Consider the following 14,812-nt stretch of genomic DNA (forward strand, 5'->3'; position numbering starts at 1 on the left):
AAAAACTATTTATTTGGGGTTGCAGGTGGCTAGTTCGCTCACCACATGTACTGAGCTTGCAGTGCTCAAGCGGGTGGCTCAGGTTCGAATCCGACCAATGGCTTCTCTCGCACGTCCTTCCTCACTCTTCTCTCTCTCTCTCTGATTTATGACTCTATTCACTGCCCTGTTTCTCATATTAAGGCATAAAAGGCCCAAAAATAAACTTAAAAAAACAACTTTTTATTAGATTGTAAATTCGTATAAAGCCGCACATATGCAGTATTTTTCATTCTGGTTAATTACTTTTATAATAATCATCAGGAATTTAACCCTTTAAATGCCAGAATCATGTAATCAAACTGGCATGTGAAGGGTTAAATTCCTGATAATTACTCAATATTTGATATTTTTGAGCAGGGCTGGAGTTGTTTAAGAGATTTATGCAAAAAAAGTAAAAAAAATATTAATCTGTTCTATTTTTATAGCAGTTTTTGTAAATTGGACATTTTCACCCCATGTCCAAACAGGGAACTACATTTTAATGCTACACAAAAACTAACAATGCATCAAAGTCAATATTTTGGATAATCTTTGACATATCCAAGACTGATTTGAAAAAGAATCCCCCAGCCACCAAATATTTTTATATGGAAAATAAATAGTTTTCTGTTTTTTTTCTTAAATAACAACAGTGACCTCAAGTAATCAAACTGGCAATTAAAGGGTTAAATTCCTAAAAATTATTGAATGTTTGGGGCTGAAGTTGTTTAAGAGATGTATGCAGAAAAAAAGTAGAAAAAAATATCAATCTGTTCTATTTTTATAGCAGTTTTTTGTCCTTAGTGACGTAAGAGGGTAGTAAATTAAACTGATGCCTGAGGGTTAAGAATACATTAAAATACATTTACCACAATACAAAAAATATATAAACCAATGGTACATTAGGATTTATTTGAATTTAGGTACTAAAGGAATTCTTACAATTTAGTTTAAGTGTATACACTTCATAGGGAAGTTTGTTACAAACTTAAGCTGCTTGAAGGCCATTTGTTCCCTTCACCTAAGTAGTAACTTACGTATACATCAATGTTGCAATGCATTTGCTTCTGTGTGACCAAAATGGTATAGCAGCGTGCGATACAAGACGATGAACTATCAGCATTATGATTTAATTTCTTTTATTTCATAACACAGACAGCATCAGCAGTGAACCTCTTTGGACACCCCTTCTCTAATACACCACATTTCTTTCTTCAGCAGATCATGACATTTACATTTAGTTCCTCGATCGGTGGTCTTTGGAAATAAGAGAACTACTGATTGGACAGGAGAAAAAAAACAAACATTTGAGGTGAAGGTGTAGAGGACGGGCAGGGCAGGGCAGGGCAGGGCAGGGACGAGATTTAGAGGAGTTCATCATTCGGATCGTCTTGCACACATTGTAGCTATTTGTCCTGAAGATGTTGTTTCATGTGAAGAACTCCTTTCCCTCCAATAATGCCATTTCAACTGTAAAGGCAGCGAGAACAAAAAGAGGTGAAAATAGTGTTTATCCTGATGCATTTAGTATATAAAATGATGATAAAACACAAACCTACTTGAGTACAAAGTTGTGGTCAAGCAAAGGGATTTCCAAAAGGATCCCCAAAATCTGCTGTCGAACCAGAGGTCAGAGCGGCAGGCTGCTGTAGGATAAAGAATAAAAAGGCCAAAATTACGTTAGATTGTAACTGTGGTATTTGCAAAAAAAATATGCACATTTTTTTCATCTCTGTACCATAGCTACAGGTGGCCCTCCAAAAGGACCGGAATCAGGGGCCCCGAATGCTTGATCAAACATGTCCTGATTGAGTCCTTTTCCCTGGGCTGGAGCTGAATTGTTTGCGACGGGAGCAGAAGAGAAGGCGGCTTCAAAGCCGGAGTTGAAACTCGGAGCTGGGGCTGCTTTGGGAGCATCTACAGAAGGAAGAAGAAGAAGAAGAAGAACAGAAAAATAGTGACATCTCTGATAGTCATGAGCGTGACAACTTGCAGGATTTTGAATTCATGCACTGCAGCGACTTGGTTTACCATTAACCGCTGGTATTTGATTGATATCAAAGTCGTCATGATCTGCAGAATCCTGAGGCAGCCCCACTTTACTGGAGAAGTACTGATCGAACGCCCCGGCCTCGTTGCCGCCGGCTGTCGGGGCGGAGTTGGAACCCAGCTCCCCTTTCCGCGCTGGGATGGCGGGAGGCTTGGCAATCTGGAAGTCCTTGAACATGTCCTTTCCAGTCTTCTTCTCTCTGTCTCCGAGCGGGTCCAAAGATGTGAAGGCACTGTTCTCCACCTTTGGGGCTTCCTTCGCAGGCGGTCTCGGAGGCGGGCGCGATGGACCGTGCTGGTCACCCATACCGGGATATGCGCCAGGCTGGAAAGGGTTGGTCATGGCGGGTTGACCCCAACCGGGCGGGGAGGTCGGTGGGAAGATATGGGGTGGAGACAAAGGCGCGGCATACTGAGTGTGCATGGGCTGGCCCCAGGCTGTGGGAGGAATGGGTAGACCTCCAAAGGCAGATGGCTGCGGGTAGGCGGGTCTAGGGCCTGGAGCTGTCATTCCTGGCATGGGGAACATGGAGGGTGCATTTGGGGTGGCTCCCCACATGCCTGCAGCAGGGATAGTCGTAGCAGCTGGAGGACCGAGCTGAAGATTTCCTGAATGTAAAAAAAAAAAACACAAATATTTCTATTTCATGTTTTTTTTTTTCTATTGGGACTAGTATGGAGTATTTAAACCGTTTCCACACACTACATTATATAAAAAAGGTACTACAAATGTACAGCCAAGACAAACACAGCTGCAACATCGCCCTCATGTCTCACCCAGAGCGGCTATGGAGGATGGAGTGGAACCGGCCGGCGTGCTGTTGAAAAGGTCGCTAGAAGCAGGCGAGCCATCAGGTTGACTCGGAGCAGCAAACAGCTCTGCTCCAAACAGGTCGCTCGCTGTGGACTAATGACGGAAATTAAACAAAAATATTAAGTCTTTTACTTTGCATCACATTTCTATCACTTTAAAAACAATAGACTGTATTTAAGAAGTAGATTTTGCCATCTTGATTTCTCTTATTGGCTTGTGGAAAAACATTTTGAAGCCTTGGGTTGCTGGCAATTTGTTTTTTGTAACCGGAAGTTACTTTGCCTCGGTCCTGATTGAGAGGTTGCTGTGGTAGTTACTTGTAAATCCCAAGGTAGATACTCCCTTACACACATATTTTTCAACCTATTTTTAAATCATACAGGGTTGTAATTGTTGTAAAAGTTTAAGCGTGACATTCCTTGTAAATACTGCGGCGCAGTTACCACCAACTCTTAGCAGACATACAATTTACACACTTTTTGTGAGTAGATGTTAGTGTCTGTGTTTATGAATAAGACCTTCTTTTGCATGAGGCTCATTGGTTTTAAAAATGTGCCAATTTTGCCCCTAAATGAACGAAGACTGGCTCATTTAACTCTGTTAACTTGTCTCATATGTGTAGGTAATAGGGGCGCATAAGCTGCACAATTTGTTCCCAAAGTCTAATTCTGCAGTCATAAGAGTCGCCTCCTGCTGGCCATTTGAAAGAATTCAGGTTTAAAGGCTTTATATGCAAATTTTTGATCCAGCAGATGTCGCCCTTGAGCTCCAGCATGAAACCAAAACAACTCGCGCTGCATTGTTGTGTTAGCATGCTAATGCTAAAGATCTTTATCATGCTCGTATCTTCACACTGCATGTAAATTTACCTGAAATGAGCGTGATCTAGAAACACAGTTAAGCAGTGAGTACAGTATGTTATTCTTCTTTTCTCTAGTCCCTCAATTAAACTACTTTTATACACGAGGGGAGGAGTCAGCCGGCCGTCCGGGCGATGTAAACAAAGTGAAGATAGGACTCTGAAAACTCTGAAAACATCACAGACAGTGGGACTCGGGTGTTACACCCATTGTAGACAGTCATGACTCACAGAGTTATTTTCAGAGGATATACTTGATTTATATTATATTTAAGTGTGAAAAATCACATAAAGCCTTTAAGGCATTCCTGTGATTATTAAACCTTTAAAACCTTCAGGCAGCGTAACATTCTTAAATACAGTCTCTGGTGAACATTTTCTAAACTACAAGGAAATTAAGATCAAACCGACTTCATCATCAACATACTTTAACTATGAAATCAGAGTATTTACCTTGACAATGATACATATGCATGCTTTGACACTTACCAGTGCTTTTTATCACCGAAGCATGAATGTTAGAGGACACATTAAGAGCAGAAATAAGAAAAGTACAGGTCATTGTTGAGCAGCACATTCAAAGGATGGTGTTTCCAAGCCAGACATAGAAGCAATGTGACCACGAGTGCATGCATGCAGACAGACAGAACATATCCAAACATCAAGCCCTTCACTGCAGTCCTGAATTATTTCACCAAATGCAAACCGCCTGAAAGACACCGATGCACAACCCCGAATGCTCAAAAAACGTGAGACGTTAGCAAACATCTGTCGCTTTGGAAAATGTGCATTAACCCCTTTTTCCAGGCATCACACATGCAACTCTACTAGCTACAAAAATTTCACCTTTGCACTTCTTCGACCTCGTCCAGCCTTAGAGCTCTGCGGGGGCGGGCTTATGACTACAGAGTCCTTGCTATGAGTCACTTGAGGCAGTGGATGAAGAGTTATGCCGTTAGAGACGGGGGACGTTTGCAAAGAGGAGTCAAAAAATGGGTTTTTGGTCGAGAGAACCGGAGCAGTGTCATTCCCGTCCATCATGGTTATCGTGCTGGCCTGAGATATCTGGCCCCCTAGTGGCCACTGTCCGTTATTGAGAGCGAGGATCACGTTCTTACTGGATAAGCCGTTTATCTGCCGACTGAGGTGTTCGGCGTCTCCGTTCAAACCGCCGTTAATAAATGTCTTGTAAGTGTTGCCAGCATTGTTGTTGTTAAGGAAATTAGAGGCAGCGAGGCGGGAGAATTCCGAATTATCGGGCGCCGACAGTGAAGGCGCTTTGGAAAGGGGGTCGTCTCTGAAAGGGTCAGTGTCTGGCGTTGGAAAGTAGCCAAAAGTCGAGGAAAAGGGATTCACTGTGTAGGGAGACGGCCCGAGGTCGAGGTCGAGGTCGGGGGCGCAGGAAGTGACAAAGGAGTTTCCCTTTATGCAATTCTGATTGCTGTCAACTTCAGCGGAAAAGTCCAGCAAGAGAATATCATTAGAGTCCTGGTTAAACATGAGAGGGGACAGTGGGAGAGAAAAAGATACAGAGACTCATGATCAGTTCTGCAGAGAGACAAAACACATGTGTTACAACACAATTACAAAATGAATCATATGGTGTGAACAGACATGACGGTTTAAAGCTGCTACCTGTGGAAAATAAACCATAAAAATATCCTGATATTAAAGGGATAGGTTGTTTTTTTAAAGCGGTCTTGTATGAGGAACTTGTCTTGAAGTAGTGCTTTCTACATTTAGTAAATATAGTATACACTTACAGGGTCATTGGGATTTTTTAATGCCTCTATTTTATTGATTGGAGAGTGGATAGAGTTGGAAATCGGGGAGAGAGAGAGAGATGACATGCAGAAAAAGGAGCCACAGGTCGGATTTGAACCCGGGCCGCCCGCTTGGAGGGCTTTTTTTGTTTTTAAGATTTATTTTTGGGCTTTTTGTGCCTTTAATGGAGAGACAGGACAGTGGATAGAGTTGGAAATCTGGGATAGAGAGCGAGTGAGGAATGACATGCGGGAAAAGGACCCACAGGTCGGATTCAAACCCGGGCTGCCCGCTTTGAGCGCTATGGCCTCCATACATGCGATGCGTGTACTAACCACTAGGCTACTAGCACACCCTGGGTCATTTGTTTTTTTTTTTAGATCAGTTTTCCTTCAAATAAGCTAAGCTAACACTTAACCGGTCTGCAGAGATGTATAGCCTAGCTTCTGTACCCGCACTCCAGTCAGTTTATCATGATAATTGAGATTCCCTGCAGGTGATACAGATGTATTCTACAAGTTCCTCATACAACCCCAACAAAACAAACAAAAAAAATCCCTTCAAAGCTCCTGTAAGGAACTTTTGCTTTCATGTTGAATTTGGCGCCCCCCTGTGGACAGACAGTGCCTCTTAGCTGCTCTTGCCCTACCTGTAAGTCCTGATTTCTTTTAACAGTGAAATGCATCACTTTGAGAATATTTGCTGTTAAAGATGTAACAACTTGTGTAACCGCAGCGAGCTGTTAATCTCCTTCTCTCTGCAGCAGCTGATATAGTATTTATAAGAATTATATTCAAGTTATCCGTGTTGATTCTAATAGTCTTCTTTGATTTTTTTAATCCAAATAAAAGCATTAATTTTAATTTCAGTCTGTTTCAAAACCAGCTAAAACTCCAAACAGGAGCTTGAAAGTCCATGGAGTTCATAGTCCAGCTTTAAAAAAAAAAAAAAAAGAGTTGCGACACATGACTCATCTCGGACAACAACAAGCTACAGAAATATGCTAAAGTCAGCACTAACTCAGCAACAGTAATGTGAGGCACTACCACCACAGGGCCACTAGATGTCGCCAAAGTCCCCAACAAATAAAAAAACATCTCCACTTGTAGCAGCTTTAAAAGTTTGGTGAACAACAATGAGATTGGTAAACGTGAAGCTCAAACTCAAGTCTGAAAAGATCAGTTTAAATCTTTCATCTTCAATTTCATAAAATTTCATAAACGGCGACCTTTTCAGGTTTGAGTTTGAAACGTGGAATGGTCTTGTGAGCTGCTGAGATTATTCAGTTGAGTCTCTTTCTTTTTAAAAACACAAAATCTGTTCTTTGAAGCATGTTTTTTTGAAAAGGAGCAGAATTAAGCAAAACATACATTTATATAAATGACCACTTACTGGAGTATTGCTAGTTTCCTATAATTCTGGATAAAAGTCTTCCTTCAGCTACAGTATGCACTTTAAGTATGATACTGTACATGCCCAGCTACACTGCACTGACGAAGTATAATTCCCCAATGTTGGCCACATAAAGGGAACATTTCATGGCACCACACTTACATTGGGAGCCCGGATGTCTGGAGGGGTCGACATGTCTCCAAAGAGGTTGAGCTGCTCCACCGGCTGCACGTCACAGAAAAGAAACAAAAACACACTGTATTTATTCAGCTCCTATAAATCACTGTTCGTTTGTTTAATGTTACGCTGCAAACACAACGGAGCAGAAACTCTTACTTGGGCCGCTTTGACTTCATCCATACTCAGCAAGGCGTCACTTCCATTCTGGAAAAAACACACAGAGAGAGAGAGAGACGAGTGTTCAGGAAGTAGTTATAAAAAAAAAAAAAAAAAAAAAAAAAAAAAGGAGCTTATTGGGGGGAGAAGAAGTGCTTCCAAGTTCTTACCTCAACTACAGCGCTGCCATTTTCTCCCTGTAAACAGAGGTAGACTGTGAATGATTATACTTATTTTCTTAATTCACCGAGGGCGTGTGTCATTTCACATCATTTCAAAAGGAATGTCAGATGCTGTGATTCATCGAGGGAACACAGAGAGGCAGTGTTGACACTCACACGGGGTTGTATTCTGCCAGGTCTCCAATTCGACCACATCAAGAAAGAAAAACATTCACACTGTCCCAACTTTTTTTTTTTCTCACCGTGTGGGATGATGAGTCTGAACAGTTACCTTCTGTGAAGCCTCAGCCTCTTTCTTCCTGATGTTGAAGATGACCTGGAACAGATCCTTCAGATCGATGACCAGCGGCTCCGCCTGGTGTGGAGGAAGAGTTTTGTCACAATGCACAGAATTTTAAAATGTCAAACAATAATCAGCACCTGTCTCGTTACCATGGCAACAAGAGCTGAAGTCCTAGGGACCCATTTTTGGGTACTGTCATGTTTTTAACTAACCAAAAAGTGCAAGCAAACTCCTGCACAATGTCTCCATCTATTCAGAAGAGGAACATCATTTTATTACCCAAATGGCCTTAAAAACATCAGTATTTGCCGACCTCTGACCTCTGAACCTGAATGCACCTCTCATCATCCTTGTCAACAAAAACAGAGTCAATGTCCTCGCTACACTCAACAATGGTGGTCAAAAATCTGTCCGCCTCCCCTGGTATGCAGCTCACCTGTCTTTGTGTACACGTTCCTCTACTTGTACCTTCACCACACACCACAGTGAGTATGCCACCTACTGTGACAACAAGGAATCACAACTGAGAACACACACACATATTGAACACACAAAAAATGGCTCTAGCAGGCGTGCGAGTTCAGCGACAGGTGGATGTGTTTCCAATATGGTGACCGCCATCTTTAAACTTCATAACGCCCCCACAAATACCCATGGATGATGTCACTGAGACCACGTCCATCTATTGGCTGAACACACCCCCTGGTTGAAAGGTTATTCTGGTATTGACTCATCAGTGTTTGGTTTGTGGTTTTTCCAGTCTTGAAGCCTGGAGTTCAAGGTTTTTTGCCCACACCATCTTGTTCCTCCAGAGCCCAAAAGGTGACCATATTTGGGCAAAAGGTTGATACCAAATTCCTACGCCGCCCTACAAGCCCGCCACCACCATTTCTGATTCAGTAAATCTTAAACTTTGCTGTGATATTTTGTTTGGATGAATGATTATGGGGGAGAAGCGTCAATTACAAAGAAGCCACAGCCTAAAGCAAACCCTTTTTTGTCGTCTGTTATACTCAAGAGGCGGGGCCTATTTTACAGAGTTATCATAGATGTGTATTGAAGAAGACTTGAGACTGAGACAATAAACTCATCAGAAAAATGTTTACTGTAGAAATAAACAATGTGAGAAGTGGGGTCATTTTCTGCCACTAAATTTCCACTGTCAATCAGAAGGGTCGCCCCCTGCTGGTCATTTAAAGAACGCAGGTTTCTACATTGGCTTCACCTTCAGAGCTAGAATGCTACGTCCACATTTTATACACGGCTTGTGGTCTTGAGGGAATCAGAGTGTGAATGTGTGAGCTTTGTCCACTTACCTGCTGTGCGGTCTTTATGGCAAAGAACTGATGCTGCCCCTCCGCGCCGCACACATACCCAAACGCCCTGTTATCTGTCACATCTCTGGCAATGAAGGAGATCTTATTCACCACGTGCTCATGCTCGATCACCTGAAGGACAAAAGTTTTATTATCAAGCCGATCTAAATCTCACTGAATCTTCACAGCATGTTGTAGAAATAGAAGGGACTCACTCCTGATCTCTCATCGATGATCTTGATGCCCGACATGGAAATGTTGACCCAGATCCTCTGTTTGTGTTTGCCCTGAGACCGAGCAGCTACGGCCATTCCCTGGGGTAAAAAGAGAGATAACACAACGTGGTCTTTTTCTGACGTCCGTAAATACCGCTGAACATAACATGACCTTCAATTTTAAGCTCAGATCTGTGATGTCTGTACAAAATGTTGCTCTTGCTAGGGAGGACAAATCTACAACAAAATATTGAAAAAGAACACTCCAAAAACATCAAACTTAGCAAATGTATTTGTCTAATTTCTTGTCGAAAGTATCTCATGACACTTAATATAAACCTATAGAAGACTTCAACCTGACATGTCCAGAATTACATCGTATTCCAAGGTATTAAAAGCAAAACATAAATGCCTGACTTTATTTAAATTATGTCATGTTTACTTGTTATAAGGGCAAATATTTTATGCAAAATACACTTCACCATGTTCCTCTAACTCTAACATGTGTCCCTAGTCTGTCTACAAACCCCCCAATCATGAGAAATGTTCATCCTCTCCGTCTTGTGCTACACTTTTCAGAAAATGTGTGCTCAAACAGGCCATTTGGAGATTTTCCCTTCATGACATCACAAAGGGCAGTAGCCCCTCCCCCAGGTGGGTGACACTCCCACAGCTAGGTGTTTGTTCTGCCCTCTGAGTCTGCCTTCTCACCGTAAACAATAGGACATGGAGCGAGAAAGCACCGAGTACACCCAAGCCCTTCCAGAGAGGGGGCGTGGTCAGACACAGCTCATTTACATATTTAAAGGTACAGACACAGAAACAGCCTGTTCTGAGCAGGGCTGAAATAGAGGGGTTTATAGACATGATCAAATACAGGATCAGAGTGGATTTAGAACAAGAAACTTCACACACATGTTTTGGGGAGCTCTGAGACTTATTTAAACTTACTAAAAAGGAGGAGAATATGTCACCTTTAAGTGTCTTGAAATAAGATATAAGAACTATTTTGGACGGTATTAGAAGTAATTCAGGTCGTATGTTTTCCTTTTTATGTCTTGAAATAAGATTTTTTTATCTAGACTGGTCAGGTGAAAGTGTCTGCTTATAATATTTCATGACAATAAAGATGGCAAAAGTAGCATGTTGCACCTTCAGTTTCATCATGGAGTCCTGGGACATCTTGTCTCCTCGGGCCTCTTGGACGTCATCGATGCCGATCAGCTTGGCTTTGTACCTCACGCCATCCCCTTGAAACCTGCCCAGCAGGTACTCGTCTGTCTTCTCTGCCACTGAAAAGAAGAATCAAGCAAAGTCAGATTTTTTACAAGATCAGAAACGGAACATTCTGACTTTCAGTAATCAGTCGTGTTGATGAATCGTCATCCCTTACCTTTCTTCTTCTCTTTCTTGAACGGGACTTTGGATGCGGCTGTCGCGGGGGAAGCAGGAGGGGTGTTTGGCGTCGAGGCTGCGGTCGGGGATGCGACGCTCGGATCGGCAGGGACGGCGCTGCTGATCTCCACCTCTGCAGACATGATGTGTAGGGAGTGAGCCTCACAGGACGAGTGGACGGTCAGACGGTCAAAACAGACGGCAGCTCCGTGTTCAGGGGGGTGGGGGGTGGGGGGCAGCGAAGTCAACCGAACAGATGACTCTCAACACCCACACATGCTTTTCTTCTTATTCGTCTGCAGCAGAAGAAAAAAAAAATGAAGTGAAGTGCATGTGAGGAGAGAGAAAAAGAAGAAGTTGAAACACTCTACTCCAGTAAAAACTGCAAACCAGATATGGGATTGTAAAGAGAGATAATTAAAACACCACTTGAAGGTCGAGCAAGGAGGTGGGAATAGATGTTTTTACACATCATAAACATCGTACAACTTTAACAATCCACATTAAGGATTTACAGCCATGAAGCCTTCTTCAGATAGAGAAGCATAACCAGACACATGACCTATGAAACATGATGGTCTCATAAGGACAAGAGCACACACACACACACATACATACATACACACACACACTTTAACGGGGCTTCACACATGCTGCGTCAGATGTTCAGCCTTGTAAAGTAGTAAATCATCCAAGACAAAGACGATCCTGCACACAGCCAAATTACATCCTGTTCCCCTCATTGAGCTAGGTATTTAGGACAGATAAATAAGTACCCAAACAGAAAATCAAGGGTCCTTGGGGTTTTGGATTGTTGCCCGGACAACAGAAGCAACTAGAAGATGTCACTTTGTTCTTCCATAGAGTCACAATAAAAGTAACAAACCTGTACCTGTTTCGATACCATGGCAACAAAACCTGAACTCCCTAGGCAGAAATACTGAGTAATTTCTTGTTTTATTGCCAAAAAATGTGCAGGCAAGCTCCTGTGCCGTTCTGACTCTGCTCTCTCTTGTTTGCTCACAGCAGCTTTGGTTGAAGATCTGGGTTTTTTTAACACTTTAAGGTACTTTTTGATATTATCTATCGTCAAATAGCAGAGACTGTATTGTTTTAGAACACTTGGTATCAAAAAACCTCTGAAGTATCGAACGTTTTCACAACCTTAGAGTCTCAGAAAACACTTTAAAATCTTTAAAAAAACGTTCCTCACAATAGATAGACAAAATATCAGGCAGATAACTGCTGAAGGGGAAGAAAAACGTCTGCAGCCCTTAAAGTGTCACATCATGTGATTTGTCAGTCTAGTAAAAATTCCCCAGCTCACTGTGGCTCAGAAGCAACAACACGCTAGCTGAATGTATATGCATAACAACAATAAAAACCCTGAACTGTTTATATAGTAACATGCTGAAAATCTTGTCATGAGTGACTCTGCAGGAAACACAAGGCGGTGTCATGTGACACAGAAACATCACAGTGGAGATTCAACTCCATCTCCACAAAAAATGGATTCCAAGACGATCCAGCACCATCACAAGTCTGATAAATCAAACAATCACAACACCGAGGTGATTTACAATCCAAACCAAAAACCAAGAAAAGACTCCTGCTCTAGCAAACTCAAACACAGCTGTGTGTGTGTGTGTGGGGAAACAACGTACCTTCAGGTCCACTTCCAGAGGCTACACTGCACTACAACAAGCGCCGTCAAGAAAGCTGTGACGGCTGCGGGACGGACCAAAGGTTGGACGCGGGCAAAGGTTGAGCAATTACCTGAGGTTAATCTTACGCTAGCAGAGCAGAAGATCTCGTGATGCCCAGCTGAGCAACAAAAAACTTCAGAAGGAAATGGGCAGCTTTTTGGAGTCATCATGTATCCATTATGTTGTTAAACTTTCACTCACATCCAATTAAGCAATTTTCATTTCATTTTTTCCTTAATTTTTAACATGTTTTAAAAAATAAAATAAAAATATGCATTACAAACAAAGCAAACAGCAATCAAAGCGTACTTTCTGTAGTGGCTCGATTATTTTTTCTTAACCAGTCCATGTTCGAAAAGGGTGTAAGGATGAAGTTAAATAACTTATCCAGTCCTACCCCTTTTATCTTTTTAGCTTAATAAATTAATCCAAGACTAAGCTTTAAAAAAATAAAGTCGAATAATACAGATAACAAAGTAACAAAAGCAGCAGATATAATGTTTTACACACATTAATGATGCAGAATAAGGGGAAAAAATATGACATTAAAGTACCGTCAATAATGAACAAGAAGTATTTCAGAAGTTGTGCATCTTAAGAAAGCCAAAACACACAATGTGTTGGAGGGGGTTCTTGTATGATTAAATCTGTTGCACTGTGTTTTATATCTTAGATAGATAAAGGAAATGCCACTCAAACAGGATGAGATAACAGCTGGGAACCTTCAGGTCACCGAGGTTGTTTCAGGTTTGTGCCAACTGTAATCTTTATTTTGACTAAATCAGAAACTGATCCCGTCTTCTTTTTTGGAAACTAGTGTGAGAAATGTTCAAATATTTTTAATTTCCTTTAAAGAACAGCACCTTTTTTCAAAATGAGGGGTTGCATCACACGTGCTTCTGTGCAGCTGTAAAACAATAGAAACTGAATTTGGCCTGCTAGTACCACTTCTGAAGTCAAGGAGACAAGCAGGCTAAGCCTTTGAATGTTTGCTTTACCCCTGGTGACGTTTTAAATTCCTGCACACAGGAGACACAGAGACAAACATGCCGCTTTTTGTTTTTTTTTGTTTCTGTGTGGGGAAGCGTAGAAAAACAAGATTTAACTCTAAACACTTGTTGATGCCTCCTTTTTACACAGTGTGAGTGTGACACATGACTGCGCTTGTCCAGTAACTAAACAGCGGTGTCAGAGTCCCACTATAGCTGCAGGAGAGGCTAATAAAAAAAATGGGTGAAAAGTCAGCTGTTCATGGCAGATTTGAAGTTAAAGGATTACATTTTAACGACGCATGAACGGTAGCAGCACTTATCAGATAAGAGGATGAGAGGACGTATGTTTTAGTGTCACACCACAAATAACAGAACATGAGTGTCAATTCATATTTGTCAGCAGAATAACTGCAGTGCAAGGGGCAGAAATGTCACAATCCTGGGCCGCCAGGAAACGTAAACTAGTGCACATCTGGAGGAAATCAGGGAATGACTCAGTCTGCAAGTGAATGAGATGGTGAAATACCACAGGCCCACTGTGGACACAAAGGGCATGCAAACACTTTCAGACAGAATGATTTTTATTTGCACTCAAACTAAGTTTCAGATATAAATATGTGGACAGGAAAGAGAAGTCAAGTCATAAATTTCTTTAAAGACTAAAAAAAGCAAAGTTGCAAAAACAACAAAATCAAAGTTGCAACTACATGGGTGTTCTGGAGGAGAAAACTTGGTGATAAATTAAGTAAGTTTGAGACACTTTGGACAGAAATAAGAACCACAAAATGACACACAAACGCGGCTTTCGCTTCCAAAATGTTTGTGCCTTTCCTCTCACAGTAAATGGAAAAAAACATTTGCTTTGTTTTAGACTCTCCTCAAACTTCCCCAGAGTTCAACAAGCGAAGTTAGATGACAACTTCTGTTAAACAACTCTAAAAAAAACTGACCACCTGAGAGGAGAAACCTGGTAGATTCTTTAATTAGCGCCTGCATGGATGTCAAAATGTTTAAAGCAAACAGTGACCCTACCTGTTTGAAAGCCCCGCAGTGAGATGTTTGAAATCCTGCAGCCTGGCGAAACACTGATTTTTGTTCCCCGTGATGCCTCCGCGGCTCGGGCACAAAGTGAGTAAAAACCAAACACACAGTTCTCGGGGAAAAAACGAGCAGGGAGTCAGATGTTTTCCGCTAAATGCCGAGGACACGGAAAGGGAGAGAGTGCTGCAGACTCCCAGTTTAACCCTTCACTGACCGGCAGACCAAACTCAATGCAGATTTTAAACTGTTTGAGGGGCGGTCTCTTTACGTGGAAGAGAATAAAACCAGCAGGCCGGGAACCTACCTACCTACAATAAGTGGGTCATGAAAAATTGTTGTTATGTCAGAGGAAAATTGATCTTTTTTTTTATTATTTAAGAAAAAACATGAAAACACTGCTGGACTTTTTTGACTCCACTTCAACCTCACATTTATCATGACTACTTT

General features: G+C 41.7%; 1 protein-coding gene across 3 annotated transcripts; it reads right to left on the minus strand.

The window, feature by feature from the left end:
• Positions 1-1,143: 1,143 nt before the first annotated feature.
• On the minus strand, positions 1,144-14,578 carry dab2 (DAB adaptor protein 2). 3 transcript variants are annotated; one of them, XM_061062072.1, is made up of 15 exons: positions 14,357-14,578; positions 10,625-10,922; positions 10,384-10,523; positions 9,232-9,330; positions 9,017-9,148; positions 7,689-7,772; positions 7,406-7,432; positions 7,236-7,283; positions 7,062-7,124; positions 4,590-5,231; positions 2,848-2,977; positions 2,053-2,679; positions 1,760-1,938; positions 1,581-1,667; positions 1,144-1,491 (listed from the first exon to the last, which is right to left on the minus strand). In XM_061062072.1, exons 2-14 carry the CDS (start codon positions 10,767-10,769, stop codon positions 1,599-1,601), a joined length of 2,385 nt encoding a protein of 794 aa, XP_060918055.1. In that variant the 5' UTR covers positions 10,770-10,922; positions 14,357-14,578; the 3' UTR covers positions 1,144-1,491; positions 1,581-1,598. The 3 variants fall into 3 exon arrangements, with proteins under 3 accessions (XP_060918055.1, XP_060918056.1, XP_060918057.1); XM_061062073.1 differs by lacking the exon at positions 14,357-14,578 and adding an exon at positions 12,291-12,414; XM_061062074.1 differs by lacking the exon at positions 4,590-5,231 and having other exon boundaries at positions 14,357-14,573.
• Between the last annotated feature and the right edge of the window lie 234 nt (positions 14,579-14,812).

The sequence above is a fragment of the Labrus mixtus genome, chromosome 17 (genome assembly GCF_963584025.1).
Source record: "Labrus mixtus chromosome 17, fLabMix1.1, whole genome shotgun sequence".
NCBI lineage: Eukaryota > Metazoa > Chordata > Actinopteri > Labriformes > Labridae > Labrus > Labrus mixtus.